Genomic DNA, 18837 nt, shown 5'->3' with positions numbered 1-18837 from the left:
TAGGAATATCTAACGTACTCCGCTTCCACTTTCTATTGGTATGATATCGGTCTGAAATAGCCCCGGTTATATTACAACTGGAGGCACTAGGAATATCTAACGTACTCCGCTTCCACTTTCTATCGGTATGATATCGGTCTGAAATAGCCCCGGTTATATTACAACTGGAGGCACTAGGAATATCTAACGTACTCCGCTTCCACTTTCTATCGGTATGATATCGGTCTGACCTAGCCCCGGTTATATTACAACTGGAGGCACTAGCAATATCTAACGTACTCCGCTTTCACTTTCTATCGGTATGATATCGGTCTGACCTAGCCCCGGTTATATTACAACTGGAGGCACTAGGAATATCTAACGTACTCCGCTTCCACTTTCTATCGGTATGATATCGGTCTGACCTAGCCCCGGTTATATTACAACTGCAGGAACTAGGAATATCTAACGTACTCCGCTTCCACTTTCTATCGGTATGATATCGGTCTGAAATAGCCCCGGTTATATTACAACTGGAGGCACTAGGAATATCTAACGTACTCCGCTTCCACTTTCTATCGGTATGATATCGGTCTGAAATAGCCCCGGTTATATTACAACTGGAGGCACTAGGAATATCTAACGTACTCCGCTTCCACTTTCTATCGGTATGATATCGGTCTGACCTAGCCCCGGTTATATTACAACTGGAGGCACTAGGAATATCTAACGTACTCCGCTTCCACTTTCTATCGGTATGATATCGGTCTGACCTAGCCCCGGTTATATTACAACTGGAGGCACTAGGAATATCTAACGTACTCCGCTTCCACTTTCTATCGGTATGATATCGGTCTGACCTAGCCCCGGTTATATTACAACTGGAGGCACTAGGAATATCTAACGTACTCCGCTTCCACTTACTATCGGTATGATATCGGTCTGACCTAGCCCCGGTTATATTACAACTGGAGGCACTAGGAATATCTAACGTACTCCGCTTCCACTTTCTATCGGTATGATATCGGTCTGACCTAGCCCCGGTTATATTACAACTGGAGGCACTAGGAATATCTAACGTACTCCGCTTCCACTTTCTATCGGTATGATATCGATCTGACCTAGCCCCGGTTATATTACAACTGGAGGCACTAGGAATATCTAACGTACTCCGCTTCCACTTTCTATCGGTATGATATCGATCTGACCTAGCCCCGGTTATATTACAACTGGAGGCACTAGGAATATCTAACGTACTCTGCTTCCACTTTCTATCGGTATGATATCGGTCTGAAATAGCCCCGGTTATATTACAACTGGAGGCACTAGGAATATCTAATGTACTCCGCTTCCACTTTCTATCGGTATGATATCAGGGTATAAATCTGTAACTATTACCATATCTGATTCATTATATTTAAAGCCATTGTCCTTTTGTTATTGGGTAGTATAAAAATATTTTAGTTTTAAAAAATCCCAGATATTCCTCATTACTCATCTTCCTGCTGAAATTACCAATTTTGACAAATCCAATGGTTTTTTGGTCATCATGGGGCTGGTTGGTCAAACGTTAGTTACACATGTAGCTTAACCAATGGTTAACAGAACATTTCCAAACCAGGGACTGAATGAGTACAAATAATAGTTGAAGAGATAATGATGAAACTTGATTTAGAACAGAAGTTTATATTGTATTTGTGAAAAAATATTGCAAGGAAAATATTAGACTTAATGATGGTTAATTTAACTATGATTAATTTAACTATGCTTTGAACAACTGGGCACTGGTGTTTGTAGTGGCTCAAAATGCATGTTAAACAAGTTGTGAAAAAAAAACTGGGGTCAGTATGGTCAAGTGAAAACCCATTTTGGATAACTTTGTTTTGTTTTTGCCATAGCGACAGATACAAGGTGTGGTTTTTCTGTGTTGACATGTAGAAAACATTACATGCTGTCTTAATCCCCTAGAGTGATAAGTGATCTCTCCTTCAACTCAACTTCAACCTCCTTGTTGGAGATACCTCTTTGCGGGTCATCCAAGTACATATCTACAAAATCACAAATGAAAAAATATGTACACTTATTGTACATTTGATATTACCCCTAGAGTGATAAGTGATCTCTCCTTCAACTCAACTTCAACCTCCTTGTTGGAGATACCTCTTTGCGGGTCATCCAAGTACATATCTACAAAATCACAAATGAAAAAATATGTACACTTATTGTACATTTGAAAAAATATGTACACTTATTGTACATTTGATATTACCCCCCCCCCCCCCCCCCCCCATATGTACAGGCATACACTATTCTTTCACACAGAAAAGTATATTGAATTCCAATAAGAGCTTGGTCTGTGTACTTTGCCAGTGAAATGTCTTTTCTCTGTACTCTCTTTGAACATGATGCCCGAACCCCCCCCCCCCCCCCCACACACACACACATCAGGGTGCACATACTTCATGGATAAAACATTTCCACCTATGTGTCCATGTTTTAATACAAAAATTACCATTTGCAGGACTCTTAAATAGAAAGTAAAATAATGCCTGCTTTAAAAAAAAAAAAAAAATCTAAGTAGTAAGCCAAAAGAAATATGGCCTGCCAAGAAAAAATATGTATAGCACTGGATGAGTGGAGGATTTGTGACAGTGTGTGGAACATTAGGATCTCTGGGATGTATTATAGAGTATTATGGAATTAAAATATAACAGAATCACAAGTTCAGCCTCGCCTAAATAGAAGATGAGATGATCGTACAGTTGTCTCTTGAAAATTGACCTGCGATTTTTTTTTTTAATTTTAGCAGGTGGATTTTTATTTCACCCGCTAGGTCTAAAACACGGACTACTTTTCGCTGTCCGTGTTTCAAACCCTGCATTTGTTATGTGGGAAGGAAGTCAACAGATCGTACACTCTGTTAATTTTGAAGCTTGTGACTGAACAGTGCATCTTGTCGCTACCATTATAGAGGAACATTTTCAATAAATGTCAGTTTTTATCCTGCCTTTACAAAGTAAAAAGTTGAGATATAGGCATTACTTTTCCTACGGCGTCACCTCGTGTGTTAAAGTTTAACATTAAACATTCATGTTTAGATCCGTTTCTTACGGACTATGAGTCAGTGAGTCAGTGAAACGTGGTTTATAGGTTGCATCTATGGATGTTCATCACAGAGCACTGAAAAGGTTTAGTGTAGGCAGGACATTTAATTCACGGAATTCTTGTTAGTTACAGTGAAACCTGGCTTAAACCAGATCACGCCAAGGACCTGATATCTATCCCATTTAGACAGGACCTAGTTTTTAAAGTGTTGCATTTTAGAATTTAAAAAAAATTGGGATCATGAAACTTGGCCGGTTTTGACATGATTGTGGTTTGTTCAGGGTCCTCTTTAGACAGGTTTCACTGTATTATGTTCTACATACAAGATACAAAGTTATTCAATAAAGTGTCATAATTATCAAAAGATTGGATGTCGGTGTTTATATCCAAAATGGAACATAGAATGTCCAAAAAGTAAGATTGTGGGTGTGAATGGCACAGATTGCTGCCAGGCTGTAAATATTATCTGTGGTTAGAAAGGCACTCGTCATTGTTATGGAATATGATGAAAATAAGAGATAACCAGAATTGGCCTGCGTTGCATACAACAAATGTGTTGTTTGATGCTACGATCGAAGCAGGTTAGGTGAGCGCTCTCGAGATTTTGAGATAGCTCAGTGGCAGAGTATTCACCTGAGGTTCGATAGGCCATAGGATCAATCCCCTGGGTTGATCCGTTAATAAGTGTTTTCCTGTCTGAACATGCTTAGCCCCAACTGGTACATTACAATCTATGGTACATGTGCCATTTTGTCTACAGAGAGTGCAAAGAAAAGATCTAATTGGTGGCTATAGATTTCTTTTCTATAGTCCCAAGTGTCACAAAGTATTGTTTTGTTATATTTTCAGGCACCCCCTGCTCAGAACATGTTGAGATCTTTGGAACTGCTGTATGCACTTGGAGGTAGAGCACATCAGTTTTGATTCTCTTTTTGTTATAACAAGTAGATAGTTTGTTTATATAATGAAACCTCTCAAAACCAGACCCTCTGTAAACCGGAATTCCTTCAAAACCAGATGTTTTTTATGGTCCGTTTTTTAAATATCTGTGCAGAAGAGAACCTCTCTAAACCAGATATCTCTTAAAACTAGACATTTTACTTGGTCCCGACGGTATCCGGTTTACAGGGGTTTCACTGTAATTATTTTTGTACTTATATCCAATTAATGTTCAAGCATGCTGTCCTGGGCATGCACCTCAACCGGTTAGTGGTTATTTGTTTGTGGTTATTGATAGAGAAGTCAGTGTAGTGGTCTTACACCTACCCACTGAGTCGTTAAACCAGCTCTGAGTGTGAGTCAGTACCAGGAGGTGAACCCAGTACCTACCAGCCTTATGTCTGATGGCTTAACCACGACACCACTGAGGTAGATCACTTTCTTTAGGTCTTTAGGTGTGATGCATTTAGGTGGTGTAGAACTCGCCTGAGATGCGATTGGTGGATTGAGTGGGCTCAATGGACTCAGAAGGGCAGGGTGTTCATATATTGATTGGGCTCAATGGACTCGGAAGGGCAGGGTGTTCGTGGATTGATTGGGCTCAATAGACATGGAAGGGCAGGGTGTTCATGTATTGATTGGGCTCAATGGACTCAGAAGGGGCAGAGTGTTCATGTATTGATTGGGCTCAATGGACTCTGAAGGGCAGGGTGTTCATCTATTGATTGGGCTCAATGGACTCGGAAGGGCAGGGTGTTCATGTATTGATTGGGCTCAATGGACTCGGAAGGGCAGGGTGTTCATGTATTGATTGGGCTCAATGGACTCGGAAGGGCAGGGTGTTCATCTATTGATTTGGCTCAATGGACTCGGAAGGGCAGGGTGGTCATCTGTTGATTGGGCTCAATGGACTCAGAAGGGCAGGGTGTTCATCTATTGATTGGGCTCAATGGACTCGGAAGGGCAGGGTGTTCATGTATTGATTGGGCTAAATGGACTCGGAAGGGCAGGGTGTTCATCTATTGATTGGGCTCAATGGACTCGGAAGGGCAGGGTGTTCATGTATTGATTGGGCTCAATGGACTTGGAAGGGCAGGGTGGAGCAGGGTGTTTGTGTATTGATTGGGCTCAATGGACTCGGAAGGGCAGGGTGTTCATCTATTGATTTGGCTCAATGGACTCGGAAGGGCAGGGTGTTCATGTATTGATTGGGCTCAATGGACTCGGAAGGGCAGGGTGTTCATCTATTGATTGGGCTCAATGGACTCGGAAGGGCAGGGTGTTCATGTATTGATTGGGCTCAATGGACTCGGAAGGGCAGGGTGTTGATTTATTGATTGGGCTCAATGGACTCGGAAGGGCAGGGTGTTCATGTATTGATTGGGCTCAATGGACTTGGAAGGGCAGGGTGGAGCAGGGTGTTTGTGTATTGATTGGGCTCAATGGACTCGAAAGGACAGGGTGTTCATCTTCTAACCATTGCCCCATGATTGGTACATCCAAAGGTTCTTGCAATGTTACACATGTATTGCCCTGTATATAAATTTCATTGCTTGGGTGAAAACAATAGGCTTACAATCATAAAGGCAACGCCACATGACACAAGTGTCTCGTATGAGAATAACTAAGAGAATAGCTGATTGTGAAAAAGAGATCATTATGATTTCATTAGTTGCTATGTAATTAGCTGTTCTCATATGAAGCAATCATATCGTGTAATGTCGCCTTAAGCTGTGTTCATGATGGATGCCACCGGTGAGGCAGGGTATGCTCATCTTTTGCGAACACCAGGTCCTATGTCCATGCTTATAGAACTTTCAGTCCAGACTCAATCTCTAATGACATCACACGCACACAATTTGCATAGCTTTGCCATAACATTAGTGTGTCAAGAGTGTGTCTAAAGTGTGTCTAAAAGTTTTATAAGCATCAGGCCTGAAGTGATGACTGTTTTGACAGTGATTAATGCCATTACAAGTATTTAAATGCCCGGTGGAGGAGGTAGCATGTTTCTCTTTACAGCAGCTAGCAAAACGTTAACATGCCCACAAGTATTTTACAGTGTGTTGATTTATTTTTTCACTTGTTTCAGCCCTGGATGAAAATGGTAACCTTACATCTCCACTTGGCTTACAGATGGCAGAATTTCCACTGTCACCGATGTTTGCAAAGATGCTGCTAGTCTCAGGTAACCGTATTCTTCACTATAGTTAAATCATTTGTTTTGTATTCCACAGCTCCATACACAGTTTCAGTGGTCTGACCACAACATTTAGTTTTACATTGGTACATGTCCATGCATCATCTTCCATGAGTGCGACTCTTCACGTCTGTTTTCCTTGGGTTTTGTTAATAAAGTTTTTAATTTTGTATTTTTTTGGCACCCTAAAAATCTAATATATTATTATTTTTCATGCTGATATAGGGATGGGATGTAGCTCAGTGGTACAGCGTTTGCCTGATTTGTGATCGATCTAGGATTGATTCCTGTCGGTCGGCCCTTTGGGCTATTTCTCATTGCAGCCAGTGCTCCACAACTGGTGTAACAAAGGCCATGGTATGTACTATCCTGTCTGTCGGATAGTACATATAAAAGATCCTTTGCTGCTAATCGAAGAGTAGCCCATGAAGTGGTGACAGTGGGTTTCCTCTCAATATCTGTGGTCCTTAACCATATGTCTGATGCCATATAACTGTAAACAAAATGTGATGAATGCGTTGTTATATAAAACATTTCCTTCTTTCCTTCTTCATGCTGAGGTGTTAAAAATCCAATCATTTATTCTTTTTTCTGAAAGATTCTGTATTTTCATTTAACATCTGCCATGGCATGTACTGACCTGTCTCAGAGTCCCAGTCCTGCCTTCCCATCATTTAACATTTGTCATGGTTAGTGCTGTCATGCCTGTGGGAAAATGCATATTATGAAAGATCTCTTTGGTGCTTTTAGGTGGAAGTAGCCTATAAGTGGCAGCAGCAGTTTTATTTATGAGTTAATGATTGGCAATTTTCACACGTAGTCATCAAAGGAAACCTGCTATATTATTCCATTAGCAGCAAGAGATCTTTTATATACAGTTTCACACAAACGGAACTGTACTTATTACCAAATGCATATGGTTAAAAATATTTTGGTACATATCTAAGTGATATGTCCCACTAGAATTCCAAGTGGGATGTAACTAACACTTCGACGTCACATGATGACATCATCGATTGGCGCACTATAGCCTTACCAGAATGTCAACATAACGAGTTGAGTGATATAAATTAAGATCAATTATGAGTAATAAATAGGATATTAAACTCAGCCATTTTGTATCATGTTTATGTCCCTCGTGAAATAATTTCACTCGGGACATTAACATGATACGAAAAGGAAGCTTGTTTAATATGCTATAAATACTACAGCCTTTGATGTTCTAGTTGTGAGTCACTGGATGGGAAAAAATACCATACAGAGAATGGGTCACCGAGGTGGCTCAGTCCTACAACCAGACGAGTGCTCTACCGACTGGGCTAGATCCCACCCCTATCTTTTACAAAAGTAAACACAATCACAACCACAGAAACGAGCCACCGATTGTGCTGTTTAGTTAATGGTTTGACCACTGAAACTGTCTTGTGTGCAGAGATAAAAGTTTGTTTTGTTTAACGACACCGCTAGAGCACCTTAATGTTTTAATCATCGACTGTTGGATGTCAAACATTTAGTAATTCTGACATATAGTCTTAGAGAGGAAAGCCGCTACATTTTTCCATTAGTAGCAAGGGATCTTTTATATGCACAGGATTACACAAACCACAGCCTTTGATATACCAGTCATGATGCACTGGCTGGAATGAGAAATAGCCTAATGGGCCCACTGATGGGGATCGATCCTAGATCGACCACGCATCCAGCAAGTGCTTTACCACTGGGCCACGTCCCACCCCTGTGTGCAGAGATATGACTAGATGATAGGGTTCGAACTTAGGAATTTTTAAATACGGGAATTTCAAAATGTTTTTGACTCCGGTGGTAATTTTAAACCAGTAACCTTGGCAATAAATATAAATATCAATAAACAGTCCCTTCAACCAGCGGCATTAATTGTTATCCATCGGCAAAAACTGCCATCGGTCAATCCCCAGAATGATAGCAATTCTTATCAGAACTCCGGCAATTGCTGTCAGTGCTGTCGTTAAGTTCGAGCATTAAAATAAACAAATGGTTTTATCATTTTAATTGTTTTCTTCGGTTTTATTTTACAGGAGAGTTCGAGTGTTCTGAGGAAGCCTTAACCATTGCTGCCATGACTCAGATTCAGAATGTCTTCGTGACGCCATCACGACAGAAAAATAAATCGGTATGCAGGTTTTATGAGCATAAATATTACTTAGTGTCTCACTGGTTTTTACACCTAGTGGTATGGCCAGCCAAAGTTAAAGATGAAATAGTCCAAAATCATTGGCTGTTGGATGTCAAACATTTGGTAATTCTGACATAAAGAGAAAAACTACACGCCTTTTCATTAGTAGCAAGGGATCTTTTATATGTACCATCCCATAGACAGGGCAGCACAAACCATGGCCTTTGATATACTAGTCATGGTACACTGGCTGGAACGAGAATAGTCTAAAGGCTATACCAGAAATAGTAAATGTAGACCATTCTTTTAAAACAGTTATTCTCTTGTCATCATTTCAGTGGTAGGTTGGCATTGTGTTTGTGATAACGAATAGATTACAATTATATTGAGAAAAGAAATATGTTTTTAAAAAAGAAAGTAAAGAAAATCTTGTTTTATTGTGAAGTCCTGGTCTCATGTTATAAAACCTTCACAGTCTGGACATACGGTTTCGTAAGGTCAGGGAACTTCAGTGTCATGGCAGCATTATGTAAATTGCATAAACCATTTCAGACTAAGTCAGGACTTCAAGTCTTTTATAAGCATGGGCCAAACGCCTTTTAACAAACTATTTGATAATAAAGTGATACCCTACTAAACTGAACACCCACATGATCAAGTAAAAAGTCTGGTTTTAAGGGTATCCAGTTTAGAGAGGGCCTGTTCTCTACTGATATTAAAAAAGGGACTATAAAATAAGACATGTCCAGTTTTGAGGGAATTCTGGTTTACTGAGGATCCGGTTTTGAGGGAATTCTGGTTTACTGAGGATCCGGGTTTTGAGGGAATTCTGGTTTACTGAGGATCCGGTTTTAAGGGAATTCTGGTTTACTGAGGATCCGGTTTTGAGGGAATTTGGTTTACTGAGGATCCGGTTTTGAGGGAATTCTGGTTTACTGAGGATCCGGGTTTTGAGGGAATTCTGGTTTACTGAGGATCCGGGTTTTGAGGGAATTCTGGTTTACTGAGGATCCAGTTTTGAGAGAGTTTACTGTAGTTGGCTATGTCATGGCAGCTGGTTTTCTTTTTGTTATTATCTGGTTTTAAGTGTCGAGGAAGGATTGAATGTTTAACAACACCTCAACACATTTTAATACTTCAGCTATTTGGTGTTTGTACATAAGGTTATTTCGACACTTAGTGAAAAAAAAAAAAAAACAAGAAGAGAAAATGGAAACCTGCTGCTAATGCATTCAGTTTTAAATGTCATTTAGCGGGGTTAAATGCCATGATAACCAACCTCAAAAATGAAATTAAGGTATACTCGACAAAATTGAGGGCCAATAGATATTTTCAACATTTCCTTTATATATGGTAAAAAATACATTAGTTTTTTTTTCAGCTTTACAAGATTTACAAAACTTGTATTACTGATCAAAATGTACTCCAACAATGATTAAAAACGTAATATAACACAAGCAAAAACCGACCTAAAGGTCTACTGGTACTTAATTAATATTGTTGAGTATATGTTTATCTCCTAATTGTTTTTATCTTTTGATTGTAGAACCGAGAAAGGAGAAGGTTCTCAGTGGAAGAAGGTGATCACATATCACTTATCAATGTTTACAAAGCATATCTAAAGGTTAGATAAAGATTTTTCTTTAATAAATATGGGAACTACTATCTATGAGTGGCTACTTCGCATTGTACATGTGTTACAGGCTTAAACGTTAACTTTATTATAAAATAAAGTTAAAACCAGACACAAAAATTCTCTTTTTGTCAAGTTATAGTCAAATATCAAAAGATAATATTACTTGTGTTTTTATTTCCAGTAAATGCTATTTAAATTTTTATACAAATTATCCTGCATTAAAATTGCTTTTTGGCTAAAAATAAAAACAGCCTTAAAGTAATGACATAATTCGTGAGACTGGTTCATTGATTGGTGTGTCTTGTACTGTACATATCTTACAGACTTGAGAAACATCTTGTACTGTACATATCTTACAGACTTGAGAAACATCTTGTACTGTACATATCTTACAGACTTGAGAAACCATCTGTGGGTGACTGGTTCATTGATTGGTGTGTCTTGTACTGTACATATCTTACAGACTTGAGAAACATCTTGTACTGTACATATCTTACAGACTTGAGAAACCATATATGGGTGGTTGGTAGATTTTATTGTTGTGTCTTTCACTGTACATGTATTTGTTTTGGTTTCCAGTATGGCACCAGCTCCAAGTGGTGTCAGGAGTATTTCCTCAACTACAAGGGACTCTGTCGAGCTGTGGAAATCAGACAGCAGTTGAAGAGAATTCTCCTCAAATTCAAAGTTCCACTCATCTCATGTGGAGGTAAGCAGATCAGTTGATGTTTTTATCTGAGTTTAATTTATTAGTCCCCTACCAGGCCAACAGAAAGGGACTATAGGTTTTATTTCCCTCCTGTCTGTCTATCTGTCCGTCCCTCTATCCCACTTATAGTTTTCTGGATGTTTTTTCACAATGCCTTGATATATTGAGCTGAAATTTTGTATACAGCTTTATCATGTACTGCTACAGATCAAGTTTTATGGCTATTTACCCATTTTTGTATACAGCTTTATCATGTATTGCTACAGATCAAGTTTTATGGCTGTTTACCCATTTTTGTATACAGCTTCATCATGTACTGCTACAGATCAAGTTTTATGGCTATTTACCCATTTTTGTATACAGCTTTATCATGTACTGCTACAGATCAAGTTTTATGGCTATTTACCCATTTTTGTATACAGCTTTATCATGTACTGCTACAGATCAAGTTTTATGACTATTTACCCATTTTTGACACAGTTATGGCCCATGAACTTAGAAAATAGAACATTTGTTTTCCGGACTTTGTTTGGCAATGCCTCAAGATATTGAGCTGAAATTTTGTGCATAGCTTTATCATGATCAGTTCAGTATGACGTTCGTGGCGATTTACCCATTTTTCACAGAATTATGGCCTTGAATTTATGAGATACAAACATTTGTAGGGGACATGTCTTGCTTTAGCGGTACTCTCAGAATGCTTGTTTTCATGGCCATCTAAGCTTACACGGTTCTGCATTAACTCTCTACATCAAATTGTCCGACAACACAAGACTGAAGTGTTTCTCCATTTTTACTTGTCTCTTCTGAAATGTGCTTGTCCCACCCAAATGCTACTGTTAAAAAGCATAGAGCAGTATTTCAATTATCTTAAGTTACATTTTATTCATCAAAACCTGTTTTATTAGATGACTTTGACCCAGTCCGAAGATGTCTGACTGCTAGTTACATTCTTACAGTATAATATTGTATATTCCTTGTTTTTAAATTTCAGATGATGTTGACCCAGTGCGAAGATGTCTGACTGCCAGTTTCTTTGCGAATGCTGCCAAGTTGCACTACACCGGTGTCTACAGGACTGTACGCGACGATCACGTCCTGCACATCCATCCAACCTCTGTGTTATTTCCAGAGATGCCACCTAAATGGTATAGTACCTCTTTTAAAACCATTGGGCTATTTCGTGTTCCAACCAGTGCACCATGACTGGTATATCATTTCCCACAGACAGGAAAGCACATATCAGTTGTGGTGCACTTGTTGGAACGTTCCCCCAGACGGGTGGGAATTAGCCCAGTGGTAAAGCACTCGCCTGATGTGCGGTCGGTCCAGGATCGATTCATGTCAGTGAACCCATTGGGCTATTTCTCATTCTCACCAGTGCACTATGATTGGTATACATAAAAAGCCATTGTATGTGCTATTTTATCTCTAGGATGGTGCATATAAAAGACCCTTTTGCTAAGACTGTATGTCAGAATTACCAAATAGCCGATGATTAATAAATTAATTAGTGGTGTCATTAAACAAAACAAACTTCAATTTTTAACTCTTTTAACAAGTTTGTTTTGTTAACAACACCACTAGATCTCAATGCTTTATTAAGCACTGGCTATTGAATACCAAACACTTGATAACTGACATATAATATTGGAGGAAACCCACTATATTTTTCCAATACCAGGAAATATTTGTTTTATATTTACTTTTCCACATACATGACAGCATATACTTTTGATACACCAGTCATAGGTCACTGGTTGGGAAGAAGGAAAAACCCAGTCAGAGGATCACTGTTCACTGAGAGGTCTTGATCCTACAATCTTAACCATATCGGGCGAGTGCTCAATCAAATAAGCTACATAAAACCATGAGGCATTTTGTTTAATAATAGACTGATAATTAACTTTGTTAACAATAATTCAGCCAGTGCACCACTACTGGTATATCAAAGGATGTGGTATGTGCTATCTTGACTGTGTGATGGTGCTTATAAAAGATCCCTTGCTACTAATGGAAAAATATAGTGGGTTTCCTGTCTAAGAATCAATATTACCAAATGTTTATCCTCAAAAAGCTGATGATTAATAAATCAGTGTGCTCTAGTGGTGTTGTTAAACAAAACAAACTTCTTCTTTTTTGTTAACAATAAAGTGTGAACACTTGTTTTGTAGTTTTTGAAGAAAAGAATTAAGCCTGCGGACTTCAATTTAAAAAAAATAATCCCAGAAGCTTTACGAATTTTTATTTTCATCCCATCCTTCATTTATTGTTAAATTATAAATGTTCATGAGTAAATGCAACTCTTTTTTTTTGCCTAATTTTAATCAACATTAACTGATCTAAAATATCATAAATTTTTTGAAAAACCCATGGAAATAATACTTACCGATTCAAATATGAACTTTATTTTATGAATTTATAGAACATTTAAGTGAATGTACATGTATGTGAGTAAAAATTATAAACTTGTAACCACTCAATGTGGTTTTTGTCAATAATTAATCCAGTAGTCTAAAGGTTAGCCAAGCTTATTGCTAAGCTGCATTACTACTAGTCAAATAATGACTGGCCTCAGTGGCGTAGTGGTTAAGCCATAGGACTACAGGCTGGTAGGTACAGGGTTCGCAGCCCGGTACCGGCTCTCACCCAGAGTTCTTAAGGGCTCAGTGGGTAGTTGTAAGACCACTACACCTTCTTCTCTCTCACTAACCACTAACCAACTAACAACTAACCCACTGTCCTGGACAGACAGCCCAGATAGCTGTGTGTGTCCAGGACAGCGTGCTTAACCTTAAATGGATATAAGCATAAAAATAAGTTGAAATGAAATGAATGAAGTCAAATAATATAGCAATCAGACTTTCATTAGCTTCATGAGCGTGGCAGTTGTTTGAAGAAATAACACTGTATTTTAAATGAAATGAATGAAGTCAAATAATATAGCAATCAGACTTTCATTAGCTTTATGAGCATGGCAGTGGTTTGAAGAAATAACACTGTATTTTAAATGCTATTATGTACATTGAAGGGCTTGGGCAATGAATTCATGTGAGGCTTTGTTTACTAATAATAAGTCTTTGATCTTTTAATTAAATTTCTCTTTCAATTAAAAGTATTTATTTTCAGTAAATGAGAATCATGACTGGCTAATAATTGTGCAATTTGAACAGACGGTTATTATTTTAAGCACTTAGTCTTTGCATCTCAGTATACCATTTGCAATCAGATCTTCTAGGATCAAAAGATATTATTACTTCCTTATAGCAAAGACTGATTCCCTTTTTTAAACTTAAAAAAACAAACATTTAAGAGACACCGACTTCTATTTTTGTGACATTACAAACAAGCCCTGGGTACACGGAAACAGCAGTGCATGCAAGTAATCACTCCCCATATGGATTCATGCACTTGTGAGACATGCCCCAAATCACACACATCAATTTGGGGGAAAATAAAGTTTTTGTTTAACGACACCACTAGAGCACATTGATTCATCAAGTCGGTGAAACTCAGTGTATGTGGTCATATACCACCCCATTTAGCCTAGTGGTCTCGCACCTTCCCATTGCAGTTGTCTACGAAGCAAGTTCATATTTACTCTTCCCTGGCCAGTAAAATATAATATTTTAGTCACCAGCCACTTATATTTAGTAGCCAGCTAATATATAAACCATGTGCTTTAATAGTGCCGTTTTACGGCACATTACTGTCGTAATTGTTATTAGGACTGCATTCAAATGAACTTCTGAAGGGATAATTCCTAGTTGTTAAATAATAATTACAACTGTTTATGTCCAGTTCCACTAAAACAGTGAACAATTATTAACTATCATTAGCAAATTCCGTACCCAGTAATTTTATTAAACGAAATTAAGTGAATTAATATTTTAATGGCACTGCTAAGATGCATTTAAATTGCAGTACTCATTAAAAGTTAAATAAAACCTTTTTGATAATATCTGCCAGGCTTCAACGTGTTACTACAATACTAGTAGTTACCAATTGGCTTCCTTACTTTTGGTTTAAATAATATTTATTTTCATCACATACTGCCTTGTAAATCCATAAGTAATGTCATAAAGTCGAGTCATGAAAATAGAAACATGTTTTTATCCTCCACTGGTGAACATGACTTCCGACGCGATTAAAATGGGACAGGACCGACTTGGTCCTAAACTGAACTGGGGCCGAATTATTTCCAAACGCTTGAAATTCAGGTTAAGGGAGATAACATCATAACGAAGTATTACCTACCGTAACATGTTTACTCTTGAATACTAGAAAATCGTTATTCACAGTCCGATATAACTTGTCTCAAACTTTTATTTTTCAAACAAATTACCGATAGAAAACAAGTTTTATAGAAGATAAATTGCTACTGGTCCACTGTGTTTTCCGATGTCCAGTTTTGTTTACAGATTAAAGTAAAATTATTAGGTAGTCGCCAACTGGCGAATGTGATTTTATTTTTTAGACGCCAGGGAATATTTTTTTTTGCCATGTCGAGTTTTTTTACTCGGTTTGTAGAGCACTGCATTGAGCCTAGTGGTCTCCCCCTTGAGCCTAGTGGTCTCGCACCTCCCAATTGAGCCTAGTGGTCTCACACCTCCCCAGTGAGTCTAGTGGTCTCCCCCTTGAGCCTAGTGGTCTCGCACCTCCCAATTGAGCTTAGTGGTCTCACACCTCCCCATTGAGTCTAGTGGTCTTGAGCCTAGTGGTCTCGCACCTCCCCATTGATCCTAGTGGTCTCACACCTCCCCATTGAGCCTAGTGGTCACGCACCTCCCCATTGAGCCTAGTGGTAACACACCTGAGCCTAGTTGTGTCGCACCTCCCCATTGAGCCTAGTGGTCTCGCACCTCCCCATTGATCCTAGTGGTCTCGCACCTCCCCATTGAGCCTAGTGGTCTCGCACCTCCCCATTGAGCCTAGTGGTCTCGCACCTCCCCATTGAGCCTAGTGGTCTCGCACCTCCCCATTGAGCCTAGTTGTGTCGCACCTCCCCATTGATCCTAGTGGTCTCACACCTCCCCATTGAGCCTAGTGGTCTCGCACCTCCCCATTGAGCCTAGTGGTCTCGCACCTCCCCTTTGAGCCTAGTGGTCTCGCACCTCCCCATTGAGCCAAGTATTTGACTGGAAATAAGCCCAGGGGGCCAAGACAACTCATTGTGAGCTTAGCATGGGGTGGGCTTATTCCCAGACAAAGGGCCAGTTTTGTTGAAAAAAATTATAAATAATAATAATAATAATAAATAATAATTAAATGAACCAGGAAGAAAACAAAAAAACATTCAGTAGCACATCTATGAATTAGTGTTCCATTTGTTATTAATAAATAATAATAATTTATTTATTAGTTAAATTAATTGGGGTTTTTTGTTAGTGTCTAATTATTAGAAACACCTTCTATGTTACAATTACTACCAGTGCTGTTTATTTACAATTTACATCCAAAATTTAATGCTGAGAAGACTTAAAACAACAGCAATTAACAACAAACTCAATAGGGTATACACGGTTGTGACACAGACAGCCAGCTTGCACTGTTCAGCTAGCTATACAAAGAGTTGTCAATCTAGGTCATTGTTCTTAGCCAATCAGAATAAGGTATTTGCCTAATTGCCATTAACAGCAGACCCAGTGTGGTGGTAAAAATAGACATTGGTTTTAGTTCAGACTTGGGCTTGGGCTTGGGTACTTCAAAGAAATACTGCAGGCATGAAATTGAAAACAATGTTATACACTGTTACTGTTAGCAAATCTTACTGGTGGTAAAATATTGTGTTAGTTTGTGTTTAATTATCTGCAGGAGGTATGACCTTTTAAATGAACTTTGAGCAAACTTGCATTTTCGTGTTATTTATAAGGTGACGAAGTTGGGGATGGGCTTATTTACAAATGAGGGCCTAATTTCTTAAATGCTATCAAAACGGAGGGGTGCTTATTCAAAGACATGGGCTAATTTCCGGTCAAATACGGTATTGGTATCACACCTCCCCGTTGAGCCTGGTGGTCTCACACCTCCCCATTGAGACTGGTGGTCTCACAACTCACCAATGAGTCTAGTGGTCTCATACTACCCCATTGAGTCTAGTGGTGCACTTAATCTAGGTTGGAGCAGATACTGGAATGAAAAATCCTCCATGACCTCAGTTGGGATATGAACCCAGTACCTACCAACTTTAAGTCCAATAGCTCAACCACTACTCCACCTGAGGCTGTTACTTTGAATTATAGCACCATACAGTATTAAATTGTGCACAGACAACATCTATATTTACCAACAAATCATGACCATCACAGTATCCAGTGTGAAACTGAGAGTTGAATGCATCTTCATAAGAGTCAGTCGAGGACTGGCCTGAGGTGCTAGCAGGCTTTAAGATCTCGCTAATTTTAGCACTACAGGCTTTTTGTCTGTTCAGAGCACACCAAGGTCTTTTTAATCACTAATGTCAATAAAAGCTGGTTAAGAGTTGTACATACACATTTCAAGTTATTATAGTCTTAATTACAGGTTAACATTCCATTGATTTTGAGGTGAAATGTTTTGAGAGCAGGTCCTTACCAATTTGGGCTTGTATATTTTGGGCATACCCTTTAGCACCTCATCTCTGGTAAATTCTAAAGCCCTGGCTAGGTTTGTAGAATCAAATTATCTGTGAAAATTATCAAAAGAGTATTGTAGGCGAGACATTTTATTCTGGTGAATTCTTGCATTATAAATTTTTGTACATCACAGGGCTCAAACTTAATGATAGCACTGACCGAAATTGCTATATTTGTGATATGAATTGCCATCGTTCGGGAGATTGACCAATGGCAGTTTTTTTGCCGATGGATAACAATTATTGAAGGGACTGTTTATTGATTTTTATATTTTTTTGCCACATTTACGGGTTTAAAATTGCCATAGGTGGGCTGAAAATTGCCGCCCGTAAGCATTTTGCCTATGGAAAAAACATTAAAAAATTGCTATAGGTAACAAATTTGTAAGTTTGAGCCCTTGAATCATATGAATTGACTGATAAAGTTAAAGAATTGCTTAACATTTTTGAGTGTAAATTTCAGGGTAATTTTCAATGAAGTTATCCAGACCACGAAGGATTTCATGCGGGATATCACAGTTATTAAACCTGAATGGCTCTGTGAACTGGCTTCTCATTTCTACCAGTTCGGAACAGTAAGTACTTTGTAGTCAAATTCTGAATAATGAATATAGTCTAATTCAGAACAGTGTATACTTTATAGTCAAATTCAGAAAATGAGTACTGTATAGTTAAATTCAAAACAGTGAGTACTTTGTAGTCATATTCAGAATAGTGAATACACTAATTCAGAACAGTGAGTACTTTATACTCCTATTCAGAACAGTGAGTACTTTATACTCCTATTCAGAACAGTGAGTACTTTATAGTCCAATTCAGAACAATGAGTACTTTATAGTCGAACTCAGAACAGTGAGTATTTTTAGTCAAATTCAAGTTCAGAATAGTGAGTACTTTATAGCCAACTTCAGAACAGTGAGTATAGATACACTTTAGTCATATTTGAAACATTGACTACTTAGATACATCTTAGTGAAATTTGAAATGGTTCCATACTTTTGTCAAATTTGGAACAGTAACTACATGTACATGTATTTTTAGTCAAACTAAGAAATTAATTAAGTCGGTTTAGGATTGATCCCCGTCAGTGGCCTCATCGGACTATTTGTCACTCCAGCCAGTGCTCAACTGGTGTAACAAAGGCCGTGGTATGTACTATCCTGTCTGTGGGATGGTGCATATAAAAGATTCCTTGCTGCTAATGGAAAAGAGTAGCTTATAAAGTGGCGACAGCGGGTTTCCTCTCTCTATATCTGTGTGGTCCTTAACCATATGTTTGATACCATATAACCATAAATAAAATGTGTTGAGTGTGTCGTTAAATAAAACATTCCTTCTTCTTCTTCATTGGGCTTTTTCTCGTTCCAGCCAGTGCACCACAACTGATATATTAAAGGCTGTGGTACATGTATGTGCTATCCTGTCTATGGGATGGTGCATATAAAAAATCCCTTGCTACTAATGGAAAAATGGCAGGTTTCCTGTATGACTATATGTCAGAATT

General features: G+C 38.5%; 1 protein-coding gene across 3 annotated transcripts in view; it reads left to right on the top strand.

The window, feature by feature from the left end:
• The window catches only part of LOC121388375 (probable ATP-dependent RNA helicase DHX35), a 48434-nt gene that overhangs the window by 22343 nt on the left and 7254 nt on the right, over positions 1-18837 (top strand). For all 3 annotated transcript variants that reach the window (XM_041519676.1, XM_041519677.1, XM_041519675.1), the window contains exons 18-24: positions 3934-3988; positions 6116-6211; positions 8278-8372; positions 9922-9999; positions 10591-10720; positions 11715-11868; positions 17797-17908. In XM_041519676.1, the coding sequence (XP_041375610.1) occupies positions 3934-3988; positions 6116-6211; positions 8278-8372; positions 9922-9999; positions 10591-10720; positions 11715-11868; positions 17797-17908 (720 nt within the window). The remainder of the gene's footprint in view (positions 1-3933; positions 3989-6115; positions 6212-8277; positions 8373-9921; positions 10000-10590; positions 10721-11714; positions 11869-17796; positions 17909-18837) is intronic.

This window comes from Gigantopelta aegis, chromosome 14, assembly GCF_016097555.1.
Source record: "Gigantopelta aegis isolate Gae_Host chromosome 14, Gae_host_genome, whole genome shotgun sequence".
In the NCBI taxonomy this organism is placed as follows: Eukaryota; Metazoa; Mollusca; class Gastropoda; order Neomphalida; family Peltospiridae; genus Gigantopelta; species Gigantopelta aegis.
This window is presented reverse-complemented; position numbering and strand designations above follow the sequence as displayed.